This window comes from Artibeus jamaicensis, unplaced genomic scaffold, assembly GCF_021234435.1.
Source record: "Artibeus jamaicensis isolate MK-2021 breed Jamaican fruit bat unplaced genomic scaffold, CSHL_Jam_final contig_519, whole genome shotgun sequence".
NCBI lineage: Eukaryota > Metazoa > Chordata > Mammalia > Chiroptera > Phyllostomidae > Artibeus > Artibeus jamaicensis.
The window spans coordinates 12,564,356-12,590,513 of NW_026521871.1; the positions used below are offsets into that span (position 1 = coordinate 12,564,356).

Genomic DNA, 26,158 nt, shown 5'->3' on the forward strand with positions numbered 1-26,158 from the left:
AGGTATTGCCTTTTTCCCCCCATCAAGTTGCTAAGAAGTGAGAACTTGCCCTGTGTGGCTGTGGGCACTCTTCAGTGCTCTATCTCCATAATGGTTAGTGTTTTCCACTCACAGATAATAGGAAAATTCATAAAAATTGGGGATGGGGAGAAGAGCTCTGGGCTGGTGTCTTCACCTTGAAGGCATTTGACTTAGATTTGAATCATAAACTTGGGCTCCACAGCCTTGCCAACCTCCACGGAGCTTTCTACACCCAGAGAGGAAACTTTTAATGAGTCTGTGCACATCACCACTGACCTTTCATTTTATAGAATCTTCACTCATATTTCTGACCTCCCTTAAAACTTGGAACAATTACTTTCATTATTAATATTTTAGTAATTCCCCATACTTTAAAAAAATGTTATTAGACTTGTTTTATGGATTTTGTTTTGTTTTACTTTTAACCGGTTTGGAGATTTGCTGTCAGTAAGTCTCCCAGCACTTTCTAAATGTTTACTATTTTGAGGTTATTTGAAATCAACATTAGGACAAAATGTGTTTCTTTAATTGATTATCTAATTTTTTCTCCTTTGAGAGTATTTGTGGACAGGAAAAGTTGATAGATGGTCAGAGAAAAGGAAATGAGGGAACGATGTGCATTTCAAATGGTAATTATTTTGCTTTTCTGTTTGCAGGGGAGCGGTATGTGATGACATTTTTGAACGTTTTAAATTTTGGCGATCAGGGTAAGGTGAAAGCCTGTCATGTTTTTTAATTAAAGAGGAATATTGTCCGTAGATACTTTCTAATATTTTTCTTCGCATTTTGATATGTTCAATGAAAATGAACTTAAGGATTATAAAACATGAAGATTAAAAAGCATGAATCCTGAAGATTGAAAATTGTAGGCTTTTATAAATGTATACAGTGTACTGACTCTCCCTTTTCTTTTTTTAATATAATTTTTTAAATTTATTTATTTATTTATTTAAAATAAGATGTTATTTATCCATCTTTAGAGGGGAAGGGAAGGAGAGAAACATCAGTGTGTGGTTGCCTCTTGTGCGTCCCCTGTGGTAATTGGCCCGCAACCCAGACATGTGCCCTGACTGGGAATTGAACCGTGATCCCAGTGGTTCACAGGCCCACGCTCAATCCACCAAGCTACACCAGCCAGGACTAAATTTATTTTTTTTAAAGAAAGGAGAAGGGAGGGAGAAAGAGAGGGAGGGAAACATCAATGTGTGAGAGATACATTGATGAGTTGCCTCTCACACCCCCTCAACCTGGGACCTGGCCCATAACTCAGGCAGGTGCTCTGAGTGGGAATTAAACTTGTGTCCTTTCAGCTCACAGACCAGCACTCAATCCACTGAGCCACATCAGCCAGGGCTGATTCTCCCTTTTCATGTGACTTGGGTGGCAGGTTCTCTGTTGAGATCCCCTCCCCTCACCCTGCTCTCTGCCGAGCTCTAATGCTCACTTTGGTGGGGGGGGAGGTGTTAAGAGAAAAGGGAGCCCATCATCACAGTCACAAAGATTCACCCCATGTTTGTGTGGCTAGACAGGTCTTAATATTTTTTTATATTTATTTTACCCCTCAGAGTAGGGGAAATAAAAATAGAAAAGATCAACTTGGTATTAGTGGCTTTTACTTAAAAATGCTCATGATACAAGAGTTCTGTATCTTGACCATCAAAGTCAGTATCCTAGTTGTGACATTGTGCTGTAGTTTTGCAAGATGTCACTATTCAGAGAAACTGGGTAAAGAGTACTTGGATCTCTGTTTTTTCTTATAACTATATGTGACTATCATTATCTCAAAAAATTTCACTTAAAAAAGAAAATTAGAAAACAAGTGAACAGTACTGTGAAAATCCAAAGAGGAAAACCAGTAGGATTGTTGTTTCTCCCTTTTGTTTTGTAGGTATATATGATATCGTGAATAATCTTGGCTCCCTTGTGGCCAGATTAATTTTCCAGCCGATAGAGGAAAGTTTTTATATATTCTTCGCTAAGGTGCTTGAGAGAGAAAAGGACGCCACACTTCAGAAGCAGGTAGTCTTGGTTCTTTCATCACTGTCTTAAATGATTCTTCTCTAATTGCTAAGTCGACAGACAGGCATGTGGAGCAGTCTGTTCCCCCTCTGTCTGATCTGAAATTTTTGTCTAGATTTCATTTTCTCCACACTCTGAATGATGGCTCACTTCTTTCAGAGCCTTCTCCCCTCGCAATGGTTGGCCCTCACCCTTTGTCCTCCTCTGTGACCGTAGTCTTGACCCAGCCCTCTCAGAACTCTTAACGGCTGTCTGCAGTAGAGTCTTGACCGCCTCCCATGCTCCAGTCTTGGGTGTAAGATCCGAAGGTGAGCCAAAGGCTGCAGAGGCTGGGGCAAGGCTGACACAGAACCTGGGAGGGAAAGACTTGGCCCTTCGGGTTTTCTCACCACGCCAGGTGTTTAAGCGTTTTAAGGATTATGAGGTGCCCAGACCAACATTCTGACTGTGAGAATCTGTGTACTCAGGACGGTAAATACAGAAGAGCTTTTAATCCAGGAGTATTTGGTTGTATAAACTTCCCTTTTTCTAAAACCACTGAAAATGTCTGGCTTATTTTAGAATTAAAAGCAAGCTAAGCTGGCCTCTTACACGTCTTAGAAGACATTTTGCAAAACATAGGTTATGCACAGTGTCTCACAATGAGCTAATCTTATTCTATTTGATTTAGGAGTATTTTCCTTAGTACATTCACAGGAACCTCAGGATTTGGAGATGTTTGTCAGGAGAAGGGCACTGGCAAAGCTACCTAGCACTGTAAAAATTTGCTATTAAATATCAGAGGGGAAAGCGTTTCCTAAGCAACCTTTGAAATAATTTATCCTAAGCGAGTTAAAAATTAAACCTTCCCTGAACTCCTCCTGAAGGAGTTACCTTTACGATTTTCCTCCACTTGATAACGGGCAGAAACAAACACAGGCTGCAGAAAAGCAAGGACGCCCCTCACTGACTGGAAGAGTGAGCTGCACACCAGCAAAGGGGGAGGTCAGGTGGGTAGTTTTTCTTTAGCTCGTGATTCATCCAACTTCCTTCCTTCTCTCTGGCACCAGGAGGACGTTGCTGTGGCCGCTGCGGTTTTGGAGTCCCTGCTCAAGCTGGCCCTGCTGGCTGGCCTGACCATCACCGTTTTTGGCTTTGCCTACTCTCAGCTGGCTTTGGATATCTATGGAGGAGCCATGCTGAGCTCAGGATCAGGTGTGCACAAGAGTTGCCATACTTGCTCTAATTTCTGAACAGAAATAGGCGAGTCTTATGAAATTGAAGGCCTTGTGCACACACGGTTGACATCTGTGTCATGTAGCAAGAATGGTGCATGGCTGTGGCTGTACAGAGGACTGTTCCCCTCACAGGAGGTCAGACCAGCTCAGGGTGCAGCTGAGGGCTTTGGCACCAGGTCAGTCAGTTCCACAGCCTTACTTGAGGTTGTTAAGAACCCCTGGCTTTCCTTTTAGGCCCAAACTATGATCTGCCAAGCACCTCTGTGCTCCTCCTGGGGTGAGGGAGGAAGGCCGCAAGCAGGCGGTAATGAACCTCCACTCAGCACTGAACATATCTGAACATGGTAAATACCACATAAATCTCACAGCCTGATGCATAACAACCTTTGAAAGATAACCCAGAGCCATTTGCAGAGAATAAAATTGATCTTTGCAAATAAAATGACGTATATAATCCAGTGACTTGGTTTTTGAAGGAGAAAAGTATTGACTGTGTCCAACTTTGAAACACCTGATGCCCAGGCTTCTAAGCCTCTTACAGCTCTTGCTGGGCCCTGGGGACATCACCAGTTTCAAAATGCACTGGGCCATAGGCTGGCAGTCCATTTGCTGGGTTACATCTTGGGTTTAGCAGAGGTGGTTTTCATTCCTCAGGTCACTAGATAAGAACCTGGAAGACTTCTTCCTGCCGTCTTATCTCAATGTAAAGAGCTTTGTCAATTGCTGTTTTTCACTGGCAGGCTTTTGTTCCCACTATAATAAGCCCAAACTTTTGGAATTAGGGAAAGAAGGCCTGAATTTCTGGCCTTGAACAAGTCATTCCTTTCGGAGAAACACCTGCTGTGTGACCAGTGGTGGGGTTTGCAGCTCCCTGGGGCTCGAGCTCTGAGAAGTGCATTTCTATGCAGCAGCTGCAGGGAGGCCTCAGTAGAAAGCCATTAATGAGTTAGTGTGCAGAGGCCAGGGACTCAGCTATTTCACAGCAGCTCTGCCCCTTTAGAAAGGTAATCACCGAAGAGCAGCCTTTAATGGGACCTAGTCACAGGACATTGCCATGGGCAGAGGGCTGTCCCATCAGTATCATGTTCACCCGATGGAGTCATTATTCGTAGGAAACATATGAACAAATTACTGTAATTGTGCAGTCCTTTTACTCAAGTGAGATGCTGGTGCTGGTTTCGAACATTGGCAATATATTTATCAATTAAAAGAACCAGTGTTAGTTGATTTTTAAGGCAATAAATTCCATCTCTAATGGTTTATGTCATGGACATTAACTTTAGACTCAAAGAGATATTCTCTCAGTGTCATCTTCAGAGAGAGTAGAGTCTTGAGAATGGTCCAGTTCTTCGTCTGTGAAACAAACACGTGATGTGCGGAGCCACCGAGGATCTTCAGGATCCTCGTCATCTCTTGCCTGGCTCAGGGCTGTATCAGCGTCCCTGTCCCAGCAGGGTCTTGTAGTGTTGTCTCCTCATTGTAGCTACCTCTCGTTTAGACCAAACTTCAGCTCTCCGTAAAGCCTGTCGTGGCTTCTGGTGGGGCCAGTGTCTCTCCCCAGGGTGCCTGCTGGCTTACCTCCCTTTGTCTCTACCCCCCTTCATCTCCTCGCCGTGCTCCTGACTGTGGACCACTGCTGTGTATCTGAATGCCTTTTCCGTGCCAGAAAATACTAACACTGCTGCTCCCCCACCCCCAGTCACTTTTGCTCACTTAAATATTTCCAGAAAGTCTTCCTGAGTTAATCAGAAAAGAAGAGCACCTCTCCATGGTTCAGCCAACCACCTCAGTTTTGAAAGTGGGCCTTGCAACACTGCTGTCCTCAGTTGCCCCAGTTGCTGGTTGACCTGTCTTCACCCATGAGGTGGACTTACCTGTGACCTGAATTGGCCTCTTACACTCTCCATCCCCTGTGCTTCCATCTCCAAATGTGGGACCTGGACACCGCATAGACAGGCTTTCATGTGGGGTGCTGTGGTTTTGCTGTGTGGTGTTTGGGGTTAGGATTGTATGTATATACTTAGGGGATTTGTAAGTGCTCTAGTGACTCTTCTCAGAACTCTTTTTCATACCTAGCTTTTCTGTCCTCAAGAAAAACACACATTCACTGAACTTCCCTGACGTTTCTCACATTCATCTCTTAGGTGCTTCTCTCTCTTGCTCTGTCTTTTTAAAATCTGTTTTTCTTTTTCAGTCCCTTGTATTAATTGCCTAGGGTTGAAATAACAGTGTACCCCAAATTGGACGGATAAAACAACAGAAATGTATTGTCTTACACTTTGGGAGGTCAAGTCCAAAATCAGGCTCTAAGCAAGGCCAGGCTTTCTCTGCTGGCTGCAGCTCCAGGGGAAGAATCCTTCCTTATCTCTTCTAGCTTCTAGAGTTTATCAACAGTCCTTGACTTACAGAGACATTCATTACTCCAGTCACATTGCTGCCTCCTCCCTGTGTCCACATCCTCTTACCTCTGGGAGTGTCTATCTATGTCCCACTTCCCCCTTTTTCTAAGCACACTGGTCATAATGGATTAAGGCCCACCCTAATGATCCCATTTTACCTTTAACTTATCTATTTTCCACATGATAGGACTTCAACGTATTTAGGGTGGGGGGTATGTAATTCAACCTATAAACACTTCTCAATTCAAGTTGAGAAGTTTAAAGTTCCATAGTTTAAAGTTCCGTCCAGGAATTTCCCATTTTCGACCTCTTTCCCCCAAATTGATTCAAAGCCCTTTCACTTGAATCAGTGTTTCATGCAAGAGTTTGTGTTCTCCACAATGCAAAGCAGTTCTTATCCGCCCTCAGGTAGATATATTCGTGAGCTTTCAGTTACCAAGTGAGAGGTGTGTGTTATGAGAAGAGCCCCATTTCCCTCTCCTGTTTGGAGAGGATGAAGAAAAGCCGGAAGCACACTGTACATGGCCTTGAGCCACGCCAGGGCAGACCCTGGCCCCCACGTCCTCGACTGCAGCTGTCACTCAGTGGCAGTGGGGGCCGGGCTACCTTCTGCAGCAGTTTGGGGAATGAAATGCAACATGATGATAAAGTGAGGAACATAAGAAAGGGCCATGTAAGATAGTTTTTGTTGGGCATCAGGGCAGCCTGTTGGTACTCCTTTGGTAAATTTTGATGCCATAAAACTGTTTAGGATCCCTGTGTCACAAAGGTGCTTCACATCAAACAGCTTCATAAACCATGCATGAATTCCAGATCCTAAGACACCGGATTGTCAATCTCCCTGCCCCACCTTTTGTTTAATGGTTAAGTTTTTTCTTTATTGAGGTCTGATTTACATAAAATAAGATGCTGTGCTTTTGAGAGTACAGTTCGATGAATTTTGACCAATGTATAAACCCAGGTAACCATCATTCAGATTAACATATAGAACATTTCTGTTACTCCATAAAGTTCTCTCAGGTCCCTTCCCAGCCAGCTCTCTGCCATCACCTCCAAAGTAACCACTGTTCTGACTTCTTTTTTTTCTTAAGTATATTTTATGGATTATGCTGTTACAGTTTTCCCATTTTTTTTCTCCCCTTCATTCCCCTCTGCCCTATATCCCCCCACCCTCCAGCATTCCCCCCTACCCTTAGTTCAAGTTCATGGGTTGTACATATAAGTTATTTGGCTTCTCCATTTCCCATACTATTCTTAACCTCCCCTGTCTATTTTATACCTACCATTTATGTTTCTTATTTCCTGTACCTCTACCTCCATTCACCTCCCTCCCCCTCCCTGCTGATAACCCTCCCTGTGATCTCCATTTCTGTAATTCTGTTCCTGTTTCAGTTGTTTGCTTCATTTGTTTTTGTTTTTGTTTTAGGTTCAGTTGTTGATAGTTGTGAGTTCATTGTCATTTTAATGTTCATCATTTTGATCTTCTTTTTCTTAGATAGGTGCTTTTAACATTTCATACAATAAGGACTCAATGAGGATGAACTCCTTTAACTTGACCTTATCTAAGAAGCACTTTATCTGCCCTTCCTTCCTTTATCTGCCCTTGCCTTTCATGACTTGGAATACTTCTTTCTAGCCCCTTCTTGCCTGTAAGGTTCTTTTGAAAAATCAGATGATAGTCTTATGGGAACACTTTTGTAGGTAACTGTCTCCTTTTCTCTTGCTGCTTTTAAGATTCTCTCCTCATCTTTAATCTTGGGTAATGTAATTATGATGTGCCTTGGTGTATGCTTCCTTGGGTCCAACTTCTTTGGGACTCTCTGAGCTTCCTGGACTTCCTGGAAGTCTATTTCCTTTGCCAGATTGGAGAAATTCTCCTTCATTATTTTTTCAAGTAAGGTTTCCATTTCTTACTCTTCCTCTTCTCGTCTGGCACCCCATATGATTCGGATATTGGAACATTTGAAGTTGTCCCGGAGGTTCGTAAGCCTCTCCTCACTTTTTCAAATTCTTGTTTCTTCATTTTGTTCTAGTTAAATGCTTATTTCTTCCTTCTGGTCCAGACCATTGATTTGAGTCCCACTTTCCTTCCTGTCACTGTTGGTTCCCTGTATGTTTTTCTTTATTTCACTTTGCATAGCCTTCACTTTTTCCTCTATTTTGCAACCATATTCAACCAGTTCTGTGAGCACCCTGATTACCAGTGTTTTGAACTCTGCATTTGATAGGTTGGCTGTTGCTTCACTGCTTATTTATATTTTTTCTGGAGCTTTGATCTGTTCTTGCATTTGGGCTATTTCTTCTGTCTTGGTGTGCCTGTTACATAGTAAGGGGTGGAGCCTTAGGTATTCGCCAGGAGAGGGCAACCCACATCTCTGTGTTGTGGTGCTATCTTTGGGGGAGGGGTCAGAAAGGGAACAATGCCACTTTCTCTGCTCTTGGCTGGCTTTCAGTCACTCTGCTACCCACAAGCAAATTGCCTTTTTGGTACTGATTTCTGGGTGGGTGGGTTTGTGTACATTCTAGGACCCTGTGGGGTTTCTCCAATGAACTCTTCTTTGAAGCTGGGAGTTTCTCTTCCTGCCACTGTAGCCCCAACAGGTCTTTACAGCCAGAGCTTTTGAGGCTTCATTTCCTCACACTGGATCCCTGGATTGCATGGTCTGTCTTGATCCCCAGCTGTTCTTTCTGTTTTATCTGCCCACACGTGTGGGACCGCCCAGTCTGCCAGCCACTATCTCGCCCGCCCAGTCCTCCAGCCACCACCTTGCCATGTGACCTCTCCACCCTGGCTGCTCGTCTCCACTCCTCCTACCAGTCTGGTGAATTCTTTAACTCCTTGGTTGTTGGACTTTATGCAGTCCGATTTTCTGGCCGTCTTTTGTTTTTAAATTTGTTGTTGTCTTTATTTTGGTCGTGTGAGGAGGCAAAGTGTATCTACCTCCATCTTGGCCAGAAGTCCTCTGTTCTGACTTCTGTCTCCATAGATCAGTGTTGTTTTAAGAAAGAATGTTATGCGAATGAAATATCACAACAGGGACGTTTGTGCATTTAGTTTCTTTTTATTTTTTCATTTTTATTTATTATGTGGTTTTCTTCTTTCCTTCAGTATAAAGTTTTTGAGATTCATCCATATTTTTACATGGTTCAGTAGTTTTTGTTTTTTTTTCTCTTTGATTGCTGAATATTTCTTTGTATGGATGGCCCACAGATTGTTTATCCTTTTGTTGATGCCAGTTTGGGCTATTCTATATAAAATTGCTATGGACATTTATGTACAAGTGTTTTTGTGAACTCATTCTTTTATTTCTATGCGCAGTACACCTGGGAGTGGAATTACTGGGTTACGGTTTGGATATATGTTTATTACATTACTGATTTCTTGGCTGTCTCTTGATAATGGCTCTCTTAAAAGAGGGAATCAATCCATTCTGAAGGCTTCTGATCTTTTGTTAGCAGGTTTTTTTGAAGCTTGTTATTTAGCTATAAAACTGTATTACTTCATTTTAGAAAAAAATAACACTGTGGGCTCTGATTCTCCCTGTAAATTTGTGGATATTCTATCTCCATAGCTTCCTGCTGCTGCTGAACTTGCACTTCTCCTCAAGATCTTTTCTTCAGGACTTTTTCAACTGAGGTTCTCTTAACATGCAGGGCCACTTGTGTCCTTGAGTACTCCAACTAGCATCCTCTTCATGCTGATTTAAAAAGCTAGGGAGAAGGGAGGGAATTTAAGGGGAAAAAATGGGAGGGATTTAGAGGAACAAGTATAAGGGACAATAACTAAGGGGGGTGGAAATGGGAGGGAGGTGGGGTACATGGGGGAGGGATGGGCTGGGATGGGAGAAATAAACAGAAAACTGTACTTGAAAAATTTTTTTAAAAAGAAACTAAAAAAAAATAATAATAAAAAAATAAAAATAAAAAGCTAGATTTGCTTGCTGGCCAGATAAGCTTTTAGTTGTTAAGCAAGAGATGTGTACACTTATTCATACTTGTCCTTTTGTTTTTAGCTGTTTATTTCAGTCAGTGCCGTGGAATGCTAGGAGTCCTTCCAGATAATTAAGACTATAGGCTTGAGCATGCATTTGCCCGTTGATGATACCAGCAGGGCTCACGACCCTGCTCTGATCACCCAGCCAAACCGAGGGTGGATGTGGACCTCCCGTTTGTGCTGTGGTATCTCAGTGGGTTGCTTCCTTACAGGTCCTGTTCTGCTGCGTTCCTATTGTCTCTATGTCCTCCTGCTGGCTGTCAATGGGGTAACTGAGTGCTTCACATTTGCTGCCATGAGCAAAGAACAAGTCGACAGGTAGGTAACCTTAAAGACACATCTTTAATCATGGCCTTTATAGCCAAAGCGAAGTAACTCACCAGTCTTCTTTCTCATCATTCTGGGCATGCATTCATAGAAGGCTCTTTTAGAAGTTGCACCCAGCCCATGAGTACAGTGCATTCCCCGGGCTCTCCACTGCACATGCACCATTTGTGGAGGAAGAAATCTGGGCCAGGAAGGGTTATGTTACTCCAGGTTTGCAGAGGCAGGCACAAGACAAGCTCCACTCCAACACCTCCTTGCCCAGTGCTCCAGTGGGTTACCAAGGAGTGTGTCCAAGAAGAGACCTACCCCTGAGAATCTGATTCATAGATCCTTAAGAACCTCAGGGATCTGTGACATTTCTCCTCAGAGAAAAGCTCAAGTACACATCCATGTTTTACCATAATTTTTTCCCATCTGTTGATACCAGATCAGGACCTCTGCCCTGGAACTTTAAGCAGAGGTACTTAACCCTGGTTATGAGTCAGAATCCTTCACACAGCTTGTTAGAAATGCAGATTCCTGTCCACCTACTTCCACCACTCTCTCTCCCACCACACCTACAGAATCACAGGCGCCTAACCACATGTGTGTGTTTTCAGAAGCTCCTCAGCAATTCTGACATGAACTGCTGATTAAGAACCTCACACACAAGATCATTCATTTCTTGTGTCCAGATGCCAAAACTAGCAAGGCAATATCTTAAGATAACACTACAGGATGAGTTTAAAGAGACAGATCAAAGTGACTGGGAGAAGAAGAGAGAGTAGAAGGGGTGGTGATAGGTAATAGGATGCGTGGTCCTCATTATCCCTCTGCCCCCTGGGGCCTGGGTCCCTCGGGGTGTTTGTGCTGCCTCTGTACTGCCCTGAGTGCTGCAGGAGGTCCTCAGAGGCCCAGAGGTGGGGGTGGGATGGAAAAGCATAGTTCAAAGAGTTGGGGAGCCCTTCCTCTCGTTCCCAGCAGCCTCTCCTCTTTCCATGTTGGACTGTCTCGCAGAGAAGCTTGGTGACTGTTTGCTACACCATAGTTTAGGACTAGAGTCCAGAAAAGCAGTTCCTGACCAGACTCTTCAGATTCCTGTAGGAAGTTCTAGCCCCTTCCTAGACCCGTGGAACTAGAATTGTAGGGGCTTGGGCCAAGGAATCTCTCATTACACGTCTTCAGGAGATTTCTGATGATAGCTAGGGCCTAAGGAACTGCTGGTCCAAACCAGCTTTCACAGTAAAAACGACATTGAGTGCTGTGATCCAACATATATTTTTAGGTGGATATGACTGAAACTGTCTGCTTTCACAATGTGGTGGGTATACCAAGTATGTGCAGGACACACTGGCGGTTTTTAATCCGCCGGTTGTTTCACTTTTAAACTGCCATATCATAACCCACTAAGTTGATTTTCCAGCCTGCTTCTGGGTCACCGCACATAGTTTTCAAATAGTGGTCTAAACACGATGTTCACTTCAGATAGTTAGTTATAGCCATTAAATAGCTTTGAATCCATCCTTCCCCTCTTTTTTTTTCATGGATAGAAAAGTCTATTTAAGTTTAATTTTGAAAAATACTTTATTTTTATTTGAAAGGTGCTTCTAATATGAAATAATTTTTAAAGATTTTACTTATTTACTTTTAGAGAGAAGGGAGGGGAGGGAGAAGGAGAGGGACAGAAACATCAGCGTGCAAGAAATATATCTATCGGTTGCCTCTCGCACACCCCAACTTGGGACCTGGCCTGCAGTCCAGGCATGTGTCATGACTGGGAACCGAACCAGTGACCTTTCAGTTCGCAGGCTGGTGCTCAGTCCACTAAGCCACACCAGCCAGGGCTGAAATAATTTTTAAATATAATTTAAAACATACTAAAAGAGGCACTCAGGCATAGTGGAAAGAGCTCTGGACTAGGAATCTATCTCTTTGAAGGGAATTTTGCTACAGTAGTTTTAGCATTAGTGTTAAGGGGAAGAATCAACATTATTCCTGATTAAAATGTTAAACAAAAGTCTCCTACAACCAAATCATGAGGGAATATGGTCAGTGGCTGGTTGCTATTTTTCCTCTTATGATTCATTGAGCCAAAGAAACAACTCTTAAGTTAGTTGTAATGAGATTTTAAAAGTATATAAATATCTGGAAAATTATTTTTATGCTATTAGTAGTCAACAGAGAGAAGAGAGAGCAGAGTGCCTTCTAATGCAGTTCTCATCTGAAGTGGCTCACTTTCCTTAAGAGTAAAATGTGGCTTTAGACGGAGTCTTCAGATTTGTGTTAAACACAGTAGGCCCTGACCCTGGTCTGAACACACGGAGCACCTGAGCTCATCACGGACCCCTGGCATATTTTCATCTCTGGGAACTTAACCAGACAGAGCTCTAGTAAGGATTTTTGTAGTACAATAGAATTGGGTGGCTTAATTAAATGTTGTGAGTGGTTTACACTGGACCTTTTGGATTCTGAATTGAAAAAAATATTGATAAAATTATGGGCTTTTAAAGATTTATTTATTTTTAGAGAAAGTGGAAGGAAGGAGAGAAAGGGAGAGAAACATCGATTGGTTGCCTCTTGCACACCCCCAACTGGGAACGTGGCCCACAACCTAGGCATGTGCCCCAACCAGGAGTCGAATCAGCAACCTTTCAGTTCGTAAACTGGCACTCAATCTACTGAGCCACACCAGCTGGGGCCAAAACATGGGCTTTTACCTAACCAACTTCAGACTGATCAGTGTTTTTATAAACAAAAACAAGGCATTTTGTTGGATGTTAAATATTAGAACATCATTTGAATTGTAAGTTGCTTTTTTGTTAATAACCTCATAATACATAGAATATGATTTATGAATTTTTCATTATGCCCTATTGAAGAATTTTTGTTCTGTTTTGTTAAGGATATGTCATTTTCTTTTGTTCATTTGACAAATGCTTTTTGAGCATCTACTCTCTAACAAATACTGTTTTAAGCTCCAGGAATACAGCAATGAACAAGATGGACGAGATCCCTATTCTCCTGGAGCAGACAGTGGGAGAGGCAGATAGTGAATAAATAAAAAACAAGAAAATACTTTGCTGTACAGAGAACTGAAACAGGGTTATATAGTGAGAGTGGGGCCCTTTCTAGATTGGGAGGCCCATGCAAGGAGGTGGCATTTAAGCCGAGGCCTGGATGAACAAGAAGAGTCTGCCATGCAGAGAGGCACAGAGCTGTCCAGGCAGAGGGGACAGGGTTGCAAAGGCCCAGGACTGACAGCTCCTTTGGCCTTTGCAACCCTGGCCCCAAGTGCTCAGCACCGAGTAGGACTTGACAGCTGTTGAATGGAGGACGTGTGCAGTCTCCTCGCTGTGGCACATAGACTGACGCCGTCTTTTTCACAGCTGCAGAAGCTGCAGTGCACGCCGGCTGCACTGTATGGCTGCGCCTTGATTTACTCAACTAGCGCCCACTGGGGGATGCTTTGGTTGCCGCTGCAGTCAACATCCTTGACCTTCTGTCTTTTGATAAGCATGATGTTAAGCTCAGTGTCTTAGGGCCATGGAAAACTAAGCATTCATAAATATTTACTGTTTAAATGAGAATAGTCATTATTGTCATTAATTTGGCATTGATTTAAATAGTGATATTTTAATTGCATCTTTGAAATCTTCATTTTTTCCTGGCTTATACCTTTAAGACTATATATTAGTTCTAGAAACTTCAACAGGTGCAGAGTCCTATTCTAGTGAAAAACAGTGGATCCCATCATGATCAGCTCCCCCCACACCAAAGCAGATGCACTGTTGAGTTCATCCCTTGCATTAGTGATGGGTTCATTCACTGTGGCCATTTGACTTGCAGTTGGGTGAGGATGACTTTGAAAGTTTATGAACCTATGGCTTAAACTCTAAGGATTGGGGGTATCATAGATCTTTCTGATACAGTTTTTCTGGGGGAAAAAACCAAGATTACACATTTCTGCTTCTTTTTGTAAAAGAGTTCAGAGTACTGGTCTATGATGGGTCCCCCCTCAATGACTTGTTATGAAGTCAGCCACTCTGATCACTGACTAGTAATGGAGAAACTTACTCTGTGAAGGTATGGGCTCATGCACGTTCATTACTCATTCATTAAAAGAGACTCTCTCAACTAAGAAACAGACAAATTCCTTTCTGGATGAAAGCGCACATGTTTCCTGTTGGAGTATAGTTGTGTGTGTGTATGTATGTATGTCAGGAAGTATTCTTACCACCCATTCTGATAAAGTATATCTGCATAGCACCTTGGGCTTAGTCGGCCTGAGGACTGGTACCTGAGTATCCAGTGGACACAGTGGCTGTCTTGCCACCCTCATGGACAAAACCCGACCAGCGGCCTCCGAGGTTTCCCAACCAGCAGACACACTTTGAGGGCACCTAAGGGGTTTGGTTCCCTCAACTGTACACTTAGAATGCTTGCTGTGCACTGTGTGGAAACTAGATGCTGTACCACAAGCTTTTTGGAGGATTATGGTGGCTCTTTTACCTTTGCTGAGACTCAGTTTTCTTTGCTGAAAACTGAAGATAACTAAGTGACGTGCTGCTTTGAAATAAGAGAAGCAAAAGGAAGGAGCATGCAATCCACTCCAGAGAGCTCTAGAGACGCAGAGAGAGAAGGAAGGACGTGTAAGAGTCTGGGGACCCTTGAATATAATCCAGGCCTCACTCCCCATTTACATTTCTTTTTGGAGGCTGGCTATTTGCCTTGAGTGACGTCCACTGGCCAAGGTTACAGAGCTTCTGCATTTCCCAAAGGAAACAGTGTGCAGTGCTAAGGTTTAGGGGCCAGGGGTCAGGTTGGAGTGTTGGCTCACTCCCTAGGCAGATTACTCAGACTGTGTGCCTGGTTTCCTTGTCTGCAAAATGAACCTAAACTCCAAGGGGCAAGGGCTATGTGTGTTCATTCACAGCACCCCTCACAGCGCCCGCCAGAGTTAGCATTCGTATATGATTATTACCTGTGTCCTATTCTTATGCCTCACATTCAAGACTTGGGCTGAATAGGAGTTTTATGGTTTTTGATCACAAAGTGCCACTTAAACTAACCATATCTTGAATTGCTCATTTTCTTACTCTTCCATTCAGGGGTGAGGAGGACAATGAGATTTCCTTATTATCTATATAGCATTTAATGTTATGAAAACCAGCTGGATTATGGGAACTCAAGTGATTTCTATGATTTCGTGATCATGGCCACTTTTTTTGCAGGAGTTCTGTTTTCAGACGAGTTGCCCACTGCCCTGCTTTGCTTGTTTTCCTCTCCCCAGGTACAATTTCACAATGTTGGCCCTGTCATTTTCATTCCTGGTGTTATCCTATCTCCTGACCCATTGGTGTGGCAGTGTGGGCTTCATCTTGGCCAACTGCTTTAACATGGGCATTCGGATCACACAGTGCCTTTGCTTCATCCACCGCTACTACCGTGAGAGCCCCTACAGGCCTCTGGCTGGCCTGCAGCTGTCGCCGGTCCTCCTGGGAGCATTTGCCCTCAGTGGTGGGATTACTGGTATTTCAGAGGTGAGAATCCCTTCAGCCATCACACTACATGCTTTGATAACCTGTCCACTGTTCCTCGCTCTAGGCTTCCCCTTCCCGCTCTTCCTGAAGCAGCTGGACAAGTATCTGGCACCTCTTATCCCTTCCCCTGAGCCTTGAGGACATCATCTTGTGGTAGCTGTTACCAAACCATGTCACCCTTGGGGACAGATTAGACCCTCAGTACATAGTTGTCAGACCTTTTGTCTGACTCAAAAGTGCCTCTGCTTTCCCTGGCTTGTCCCAGAGGGAGGAGGTGCGGAAGGTGGGCAGTGACAGTGGTTTCTTTCTGCAGGTGTTCTTCTGCTGTGAGCAAGGCTGGCTGGCCAGGCTGGTGCACGTGGCTGTGGGGGCCTTCTGTTTGGGAGCGACTCTCGGGACAGTCTTCTTCACCGAGACCAAGCTAATTCACTTTCTTAGGACTCAGTTAGGCATGTCCAGACTTTCTGGCAAAATGACGTGACCTGAGGGATTCACTGATGCCTGTGCACCTGGACTAGCTGTGGGCAGAACACATTTCCTGGGCAGAAGAGCCCTGCAGAGGATTGAGACCAACCCCGGAAGGTGGGGCATTGGAGAGAACCGCTGGGCCAAACATTTGCTGTCCATTTACATCTGTGTCGGGAAGGGGAAGTTCCATTTTTAGGGGAAGACCAAAAGCTCTTTTAAAATACATACAGTTATTTTTTTCATTGTTTTGTTCTAATCAGTATTTTCCCTTTTGATTAATATAGTAATTCCTTTGGGTATGATTGACCTTAGGAGCTACATACTCCAACAACCTCTACCTTGGATGTTAATAGTTAATCATCTGGTACAAAAAAAAAAGAGATGCAGCCGTCTTCCCCTTCAGAGGAATATTTGACTGACACTATGAAAGGAGGAGGGAAGGCTGATGTTAGGCACCAAAGAAGAACGAAGGTGACCCTGGAGCTGTGGCTTTTCCCTTGGCAGCCCCGTGGTCTGGGTTTTTAGAGAAGGAAAAATGTTACTCAATAGAAGCCTGGGAAATGAAAACTCGAAGTCCTTCAGATCACATTTCCCCAAGTTAATGAGGCAGAGTCACATGTCATCTTCACTGCTGTGTTCCCTGGGCTGACACATGCCTTCCCGGAGCAGGTGCAGGCTGGCTCAAGACCCCTGGCCTGAGCACCTGCACAGGGGAGTTTGGAAGGAAACTGATCCGTGTGAGCTACCTTGTCCGCTGATGGAAATGTTACTTTGCAGCGGGAAGTGGGCCACGTCCACTTCCCATGTGGACAGGCACAGATGCCAACTGAAGTTGAACAGATGCATCTTTTTTTCCTCAGAATAAAATAAATTCTAATATGTGGCAAGTCTCACAAGGCCCTCCCACTGACCCATTACTTCCAGCATGGTCAGTACACCTGATGTCCAGCCCCAGGACGAGAGTGGCAGGCTGTGGGTCTGGTCTTCCAGGACACAGTGGGAGTCCAGGCTTAGAGCTCACCTCTCTGCACCTTGCACCCAACAGGTGAGATCGCCAAGCTTTGTTCTGAGCCAGCAAAGCATTTTTCATTCATTAACGTAGTAATTTTTTTTGCATGTGATTGACCTTTGGAGCTAGCTGCACAAACTGTATCCTGAATGATAATAGTAATCACCCAGCCCTGGCATCCCCATATGTCCTATGTTTACACTCAGAGAGCAGGCTGTTCAGCTGGGCCGGTTCACTTGTACCAGACAGTGCTTTGGCCAAAATGCATGCACTTAGATCCACTGCCCTGAGCCAGAGCCAAGGGGCCAAGGATCAAGACCCAGCAGCACACCGAGATTAGGGCCCAGTCGCCTCCGCACCATTTGCCTATTCAAGGGGAGAATGCTTTGACTAACTGGGGTGGGGGGGAAGTAGCTAAACGCAGGCTGTTGCTGAGAATCAGAGGCCCTCTAAAAGCCCGGCCTTGATCATGCCTTTGTAAGTAAGGCAGGGTCAGGCTAGCTCGGAAGAGCTGGTTGTCCCGAGGGGTAGGATAGGTGGCACAGGGAGAAGGCAGCCCTCCCTCCTGTGTACCTTTTTTTTGTCTCTTGAGTGTGTAGAGATGGGTCTTTAGCCTTTGGAAGCTCCTTCTGTGCTGCCACTGGCCCCCCAATGCCATCCTCTAGGACCTAGTCACTCACCTTGTGCTCACTTGACTTCAGACCTATAGTATGGTCCCTGAATTTCCTGCCTCGGAATCCCCTGGACTTCAATATAAAAGAAGGTTCCCGGGACCCACTCCGGACCTTTAGAATCTGCGTCTCTCAGGGCAGGGTTCTGGGATCAGCTTTTTTGGCAAGCCGAGGTTGGCACGCCCATGTCCTCATCAGCTGTGCACCCATCCACGGTGTCTGCTCTGTGCCCCAGGGAGGGAGCTGCTGTTGCATGGGCGGCATCGCTGACTCGCTGGTCAGCTGCAGCACCAGCAAGGTTTCTGCTCTGCCCTCTAGCGTGGCAGCGCGTGCTTGCTCTCCCATCGCTCGTCCCCCTGCAGTCTGCCTTCACCCAGAAAGGATTTTGGAGGGAATCACATTTTGGCCTGTGAGTACCACTTAAAATATAGTGAGGTTACTTCTCCATGGAAACAAATCTCTAAAGCACATCCTTTTATGATATGAAGAAGTCTTTGGTGGTAAAAATAACAGTATTTTTTTTCTGTGCTGCTTCAGCCGCACAGACCTGCCTGCCAGAGCCCTCTGGAAGGGGCTGCTGTGCTGCTGAGCCTCTGCACACTTCCTCAGCGGGCGGGCTCCTCAGTGGCCGGGCTCCGTCTCCAAGCAGCCGTGCTTCTGCTGCCCACTCCCTGCCGCTTCCCCGGCCTCGCTCTAGCAGAACACTTTCTCCTGCCTTTTTTCTGGCCTTGAGTGTAGTCATGTTGCCAAATACATGCCAATATCCTGATTTTAAAATCAGTAAATTATTGTCTTATATCTGCAGTTCTTTCATACCCCTCCTCTTCCCAAAAAGGAAAACATTTTTTCTTAAATTTCTGAAGAAAGGTAGGTGAGTAGCTGAGTACATGAGCCATTTCCAGTGCTCCCCAGAGCACTTGTCCCGCACTGACTGCTGTGACTGGACCGTGGTTCCCAACAGAGGGCAGTGTCCTGGCCTCTGGGACAGAGCCTCGTGTCTGGGACCAAAAGGCCTGGTGGTGCATTCACTGCTCCCCGCTTCTGTCGGGAAGCAGAATTCCCTGTTGCTTGTTGCCCTTTTCTCTCCCATCTTCTCTGTCTGCTGGCCCTTGTCTTGGTCATGCTTTTAAATGAAGCAGCCATTCTTCGGTGGCTCAGGACTGACCCTGCCTTACAAAAGCACGGCCGCATATGTGATCGCAGGCAGTGTGATTGTTAGGGAACCCAGGGTATCGCCAGCCCTTATGTCTGTCTTAGTCAGTGTTAGAATTTTCTTTCCTGAGGTCAAAGGCTATTATTCCATAATGAGAGAGGAGACTAGAAATTCCATGCCTCCAGAGAAGGACTCAGTGACTCTTTCACACTGAGATGTAAAATAACCCCTTCAGGGACTCTGCTAAGCAGCTTTGGATGTTGAGGAAAGAGGAGCTGAGAGCATCCAGGACCTGAAGGAGAAGGGGCTCGGGTAAGATGCTGCTCGGGCCCCAGAAGGTAGGAGCTTGGAATGCTGCCGTGAGGCCTCTGGGATGCGTAGAATTCAGCTACAGGGGTAAAGCAGGGAGGACACGATCCCTGCCATCGTCTCTGATGAGCCATGACTGAAAGCGGGGCAGGCCCAGGTGGGGACAAGAGAAGGGAAAGAAGCTGGGGAACCCTTTCCCACACCTACACACCCACACACCCCTGCTCCTAGGGGAGGCCAGGCCAGGGGCAGAGGGGTGAGCCTTGGCACTGATGGCAGAGGGGGCGGAACTCTCATGGGAGCTCTGTGTAGAGAACTCCTAGGAGCTGCCCAGGGGTTCAGGGTGCTACTTGCTCGAGGTTCTCAGTGGCTCTGGGAGGGTTGTGGGAGGCTGGAGGCCTGCGGAGCCGGTCAGAAAAGACCAGATTTAGAAAGAAGATAAGCCAAAGCCTAATTGCCAGGCTTCCCCTAGAAATGTCTTGAAGACAGGAAACACAGAGAACTGGAAAGAACAGCCAAACAAGAATTCCACTCCGAAACAGCACTTTATTTGCTTCCGATTCCCTGAGTCTCCAGGAAGGAACCGAGACTTCGAGCCAATCAGACCCAGATGAAAAATGATTTGTTTTACTATTGCTACTGTGCCTGGGAGAATTAGTCCTCAGTGCTGTAAATATTTCATTTGCTAATTCACTTTTAAGAGTAGCAGAAAAGATGTTTTATTTGAAGAACTTGGGAAGGAAGACTCATTGATTTGAATCATCAGTCTGACCCCAATTACTGTAAGACGTCTCATTATTTCGTGTCATTCATTTTTAACCAGAACTGCCAGGTATATCAGACTAAAATGGGAAAATGGGCTTCTTAATGTAGTTCAGCCTTCTTTAGGGACCTAGTGAAGGAAGTCTTATAAAACCTCCTTGTTATCCTCCAGAAGAGGCAGCAGAAGTTGCTGGGTGCCCCATACCAAAATGCAGTCCATTCTTCACCTGTAATCTCTCCACCCTTCCTGGGCAGTGTGGCTTAAATCAGGTGAGATGGAGGGAGTTAGGTCTTTCCCTTCGTACAACAGGTCCTCAGCAGAGTAAGTGTGCCCGGAGCTCCGTCCCAGCCTCCGAAGGCTCCTGCACCTCACTCCTGGAGCCCTCGCTGTGTCGAGCCTGTTACAGTACCACTGCGTCACACATCGACAGAGTGGGTATTTAAATGCACAATGGTTGTTGGCTCATTGGCACAATGTTATGTTCTGCAGACATTTAAACATCAGTTTTGAAGGTTTGTGTGTACTTTGCAACCAGTAAATTTTATTTCCATCTTAGTCATTTCTGTAGGTTCCTGGAGAGTTGAAGGGCTCTGGTTGTTGCACCTGTGAGGCTGCATGAGCAAAGGGCCCTGGGAGCTTGGAAAAGAGGGTGGGGCCGCGAGAGGAAGAGTTCTCGGAACCCAGTGCTGCTCTCAGCGTTGAGGCCCAGCTTTTTCTGTTGATGAGACATCCTTTCTTCACCACCTTTTATATTCAGCCCCCAGTCTCTCCTCTCAGCTGTAAGCTCTGTTCCGAGTGGGAGGCCCCTGAAGGAGAACTGGCCCTGGTCGTCTCTGTAGAGCAGCGGCTGCGGGTCCTGGGTCATAAGTGAGCCAGGGGATGGTCTGCCTGTGGGCTGGGCGGGCCTGCTGGTTCAGCCAGCTCTCTCTGGGCAGGGTCTGGGCAGGGTGCCCGGTGCATCCAGGATGGACCCTTCGGCCTTAGCTGAGCTGCAGGAGGCGTCTGTAAGATAATCACTAACTTGTGAAAGAATCTTTGAGACCACCATTCATATGTCTCCTTTCCTCTCTCCCTCCAATAAATGTGTCCCAAGGTTATGGCCCTGTTGACTCTGCTGCCACAGTGTTGCCCTGGCATGACACGTGCATTCGGCAGAAGCCACCTCAGTTCACAGTGCTCGTGGGAAGGGACCCCCAAAACGGCAAGTCTTGGTCTTTTAGTCTCATCTGCACCACCCTGTCACAAGTTGAGTTGTTGAAATGGGGCTGTGATGGCGTTTGTCCAGTCCGTGAGCAGTGACTAATTAAGACACGACTGCATTAGTCACGTTGGAGGTGACAACTGCGCAGCATGTTTCTGGTTCGTGTCTGGGAGAGCCTGACACAGTTTTCAATTATGTGGAACTAATGGCGTGTGGCTCCCGTGCAGCCACGTCGAGTGAGAGAGAAGGGGGACTTGGGAAACGAAGTCAGAGTCACTGTGGGCAGCCTTGATTTTGTTCTCAGCTCACCGACTCCTCACTCTGCTGAATCGCCAGGGCCGATGGCGTAAGGGGCCCAGAGGCCCTCTTTCAGAAAGCAGGCCTTCTAGTTTGCACCACTGTGCCCAGGAGAACGATGAGAAGTCTGAGAGGGAGCTGGGTGACACAGGGGCCACAGTCCTTCCAGTGGGTGCGTGTTGGGAACCCCAGTGCTGATGAAGTCCAGCCTCGGAGCGCAGTCCCATCGGGCCTGCTGGGGAACCAGAGAGACCAGGAGAGTCAAAACAGGGTAGCCACGAGGAGAACCACATTTTCCTCCACAGGTAATCCCAGCCAAGCTAGGGAATGTTGCTAAAACAGCTTTCCCTTCTGTTCCCCCTCGGACAGTAACACATGTGGCTTGTGAGATCCCTAAGTGGCATCTCTCCAATGACAAGACAGTGTTCTTGCAGGTGTGCAGATGTCGGACTGTGGGGATCAGTGGAAGGGACAGAGGTACTTGCACTTTTTCTTTTGTAACCGTGAGTGAGACCATGTGGAGCCCAGGCTCTCCAGTGGGGCTGATGGCAGGACGCCCAGGCACAGTGGCAGCTCGTGCTCCCTCTCTCGGCAGGCCTGCCGCAAACCTGTGAACACGGGGCCGAGAGCCGGGCTCTGGGTGGAAGGACTCCAGAGGTGCCCTGCTTGTGGCGTCCTTTCATCTTCACCATAACTGGGAAAGCCACCGGCGCCCCTGCTGCCTTCTGAAGCACATGAGCGGGGCTTCGTTTTCTAAATGGCTGTGGTGCCGGGCACATGCCCTTGGTCATAGCCCAGACTGGCTGCCCCTCTCCGACTCGCTGAGTGAACTGGAGCAAGTCTGCTGCGCTGCACCAGTCGTGGGGCACCGAGCACAGGCCAGGTACCGTGTGATGGCACACTCGGCACATGTCAGTTGTGAAGTCTTCACAGCAGCCCCTTCTATTGCCTACCTGTTACAGGCGAGGAAACTGAGGCACGGAGAAATGGCTCGATTTGCCCTAGGCCACCCAGCTAGGAAGACAGTGGCCTGATGAGTTGCCCCTAGGTCAGCTTCAGTCCTGACCCCCACACCCCACTCTGGGCCCCTTCCTCCCAGATTCAAAAGGGGGCTGGACTCAGTCGGTGGTCTTAACACAGAGCCAGAGGGCGGAGGCCCCACCCCCACCCCAACTGCAGCAGCATAGTTTTTATGTTTTGAAATTCGGTGGTTAGTTGAAGAGTTTGCTTGAAAGAAGGGTTCTTTTTGTTAATAAAAATAAGTTTGAAATGACAGGATTTGACTTTTAAACCCCTCCCCTGACCTCCCATAACTCATTTTCTCTGACAGTTCCTCCTCTGTCTCAATCTTCATCCCTTCTTAAAGAATTTTAGATAATTGTTTTAAACAGGCATTACCATTAGCAAGAATATATATTTGAGAGAAATAAATCTGGCCAAAAAACTATGTTGCGTCACAAAACATTGTCTGTACTACTCAGCACCCATCTGTTGGTGTCCTTGACCCCAGGTGACACCACCAAGGAGCCGGGGGACGGCTGACCCGGGGCCTTAGACCACTTCCTCGCTTTGTAACCAGGGCTGGAGCTCTCTCTAGCCCGCCTTGTGCGGCCTGCCAGGAGTGCAGGGGTAGGACTGGCAATTTTGGCTCCGGGTACCTTGGGAGAGGCAGCCCAAAGCAACACTCCCTGAACATCCTGTTCGGCGCCTCCTGCCGGACCTCTCTTGCTCCCCACCCTTCCATCATTCCTCCCCTCACGCTCTCCACCCCTCCTCCACCCCCAGCCCAGGCTCTGCTCTCCCCGACCCCCACTATTGACGCAACTCAAAGACCTGCATATGGCTGAGCTAGCAAAGGAGAGAAGCGCGGGCATTACAGATACTTGTGATTTAGCCACTTTTCCTTTGGCACTGTCACCAACAAAAAGCACTTAATGCAGAACAGGTGGCATTGGCAAACACGAGTCCTCATCCCTCCTCAGCCTCACCTGGACTGGTTCGCAGGGCGCTCCCAGGAGCCCCAGGGCCCCCTGATGTTTGCCTGCAACTCTCACGCCCTACTTGTCGCACTGGGCTGTCTGTGTCACTGACCTCCCAGGCTGCCCTGTCGCCATTCTACTCCTGTCTCTTTGTCCTACAGCCTTGTCTGCCTTCTCCCTGGAGAATTAGGAAGGCAGGTTACGGTGGTTCCAGAAGGGGCTTGGAGGCAGAAGACAGACCTAGCCCTACTTCATGTTGTGTGATCTTGAGCAAAGTAGGGAATCTTTTTGAGACTCAGTTTACTCATCTAAAAACGGGAATAAGATCACTTGCCTCATAGGTTGGGGCAAGGAATGAATGAGAAAGGTGTAGGTGAAGCACTGAGCAGGGGGTGCCCCACGCTAGCCCAGGGTTTTCTCTTGAGTAGAATTATAAACCTGATGGAGCTGGAGAGGAACATTTGCTTTGCCCCTACCTGCTTCCTCCTCCCCACCTAACTGCAGTCCACAGACGCTGGTTGAGTCTTTTCTTCCTTCTGTAGAAACCTTTTCCCTTTCCTTTAAGGCACAGCTGCAGGTGAAGAGGAAATGAAAGCACCTTTTCGGCCACCTTGCCTGGGGGGAGCTTAAAAGGGCCCAGACCCGGTCAGGGAGACAGGGCATAGGGGCCTGCGGCCTCCTGAACTTGGCAAGCTCCAGGGCGGGTCCTGGGGAAGCAAAGCAACCCCTGTGGGGAGGGCCACGAGCCGCTGGCAAATGCCTTCTTTCAGGCTCAGCCTAAGTGTCTCCCAGAACAAGAGTCAATGCTTCAGAAGCTCATTAGATGATTCTCAGCAATTTGAGGAATTGCCGAAGCCCTCCATGAGGTTTCTCTGCAGCCTTAGGTTAAAGCAGAAAGGGAAAATGGCCCCTGCTGATAGAAGATAATTCGGCTGTGTCTGAAGACAACGGGAGGCCTGCACTGGGCCTGCTGTGCAGGTGGGTGGCCACGGGCCAGGGCGACCCACAGGAGCCGCCGGCACCCCTGCACAGCCCCCCTCACCACTTCGCCAGCATCTACACCTCGAACCTACTCATCACCACTGATCTGGACACTTGCCTTCCTCCTCCTTGCCCCATGAAAAGACTACAAACAGTCATGTCTTTGCAGTCAGCCCCTCAGACTTAACCTCTGCAAACCCTGCTTTTTGTTTGTCCTTCACTGGGCTGGGACGAGGGATGCCAGGTGCAGATCGGGGCTTTCTCCTTTCAGAAGCAGCTGGAGGAAGAGAAAGGTCAGAACTTCGGGAACCTGGAGGTGCAGCAGTTACGTGGAGTTTGCTGTGTGCTCTGCCAACGGGTAGGACCCCCAGACCATAGAGACACACCAGCCATGGCCGGGCCTGGTGCTGACCCTTGGGCAAGGTGTTGGCTGTTGACGTTTGGTGTCTGGGTCATATCTGAGTGGTGGGGGTCCATCCGCCAGGCCTTCCTCTTTTTCTTCTTCCTCCTCCTCCTCCTTATAGAGTTGCGAGCTGAATGTGCCTGGTTCGGATCCACACAGCCTGCTGCCCCTGGCCTCCCTCACTCCCATCAGTCTCTGTGGGTCACTCCCCCACCTCTACCGTGAGGTGGCCGTCATAGCTTGGGAGATGACTTTCTGGCCCAGGGACCAGCTGTTGATCCAGATAATGGACAGAGCTGGAGAGCCTGAAAATCACATTCTAATTCCAGCCCTGTCTGGAATTCCTTTTTGTCTTCCTGAAATCCTTAGGGTGGCTTTAACCCTTCTCCATCTACAAAAAGTTCTAATCCCTGTGCACTGTTGCTCAGGGGCCACCGTGGGGGCCAAGGATAAGGCAGAGTTTGGCAGTTCCTTGGGGCTGCGAAGCGGGAGGGCCAGTCGAGGCTGTGCCCTAGGGCTGGGGAGGTAGAGCAGAAGCCATCACAGAGACTGAAATACCTCCATGTTTTCTTTTTCCTGATAAGAAATGCTCTTATGTCCTGATAGTATTATGTATTTTATGTTTGTCTTTAAATTATAAATGTTAAAATATGAATTATTCTGGGGAAGCCAGTGCTCTGCTGCAGACGTTACTGAAACTCCACATCTTGCCCATGGTCTCCTTTCACTTTGCATGTAGGGCACACCTCTTGCCCTGCCTATACTGCCCTCTACAGTGCTCTTTTTTTACTGCATGGTGTGCCATTTAAGATGGTCTCTGGTTTGTTGCTACATGGTAAGCTATGTAGTTTACAATGTAGTGAATATCATTACGTAGACCTCTGACTACAGGATCTATTTCTCCATTTTGTCTGCGGATGAACCCTAAGAATGCACCTGCTGTACCAGAGTAAGTCACTGCCTCAGCCCCAACCTTGCCACTAAGGGAGCTCAGGATAGAAAGTCTGCCCTGTCACACTCTGCTTGATGACCAGCCAGCCTAGAGCCCAGGACTCAGGACATGCTGGCCAGTGGCTGAACCCACTGTACTTGGGCTTCTCATCTGAAAGGGGCATTGCACAAGGCCAGGTTCCAAGGCAATGGTCAGCCTAAACTGTAACGTCACGGCAATCAGTCCCGTGGTCATTCAGCTGGCGATCTTTCCCACGGCAGCAGCCAGGAGAGCCCGGGAGGAGCAGTGGCCCTTGATGTCCCTGGTAAGCACAAGTCAGCAACAAGGATCCGACACTGCGGCTTCACCACCTCCTCAGCCACAGACGGAAGGGCGCAGCAGGCTGGGCCTTGAGACTGTGTGTCTGTTAAAAGAAGGGTCAGTAAAGTCACTGATGCCCCAGCCCTCCTCCTGCAGAATCTGATTAGCCAGCCCAG

General features: G+C 47.0%; 1 protein-coding gene across 2 annotated transcripts in view; it reads left to right on the forward strand.

The window, feature by feature from the left end:
* Window positions 1-16,206, forward strand: part of RFT1 (RFT1 homolog) — a 37,009-nt gene extending 20,803 nt beyond the window's left edge. Inside the window, exons 8-13 of one of the 2 annotated variants that reach the window (XM_037134749.2) lie at window positions 678-728; window positions 1,910-2,040; window positions 3,090-3,234; window positions 9,863-9,968; window positions 15,247-15,496; window positions 15,810-16,206. In XM_037134749.2, the coding sequence (XP_036990644.2) occupies window positions 678-728; window positions 1,910-2,040; window positions 3,090-3,234; window positions 9,863-9,968; window positions 15,247-15,496; window positions 15,810-15,977 (851 nt within the window). In that variant the 3' untranslated portion in view covers window positions 15,978-16,206. The remainder of the gene's footprint in view (window positions 1-677; window positions 729-1,909; window positions 2,041-3,089; window positions 3,235-9,862; window positions 9,969-15,246; window positions 15,497-15,809) is intronic. The other variant, XM_053669463.1, reaches the window with a different exon arrangement.
* The last annotated feature ends 9,952 nt before the right edge of the window (window positions 16,207-26,158 follow it).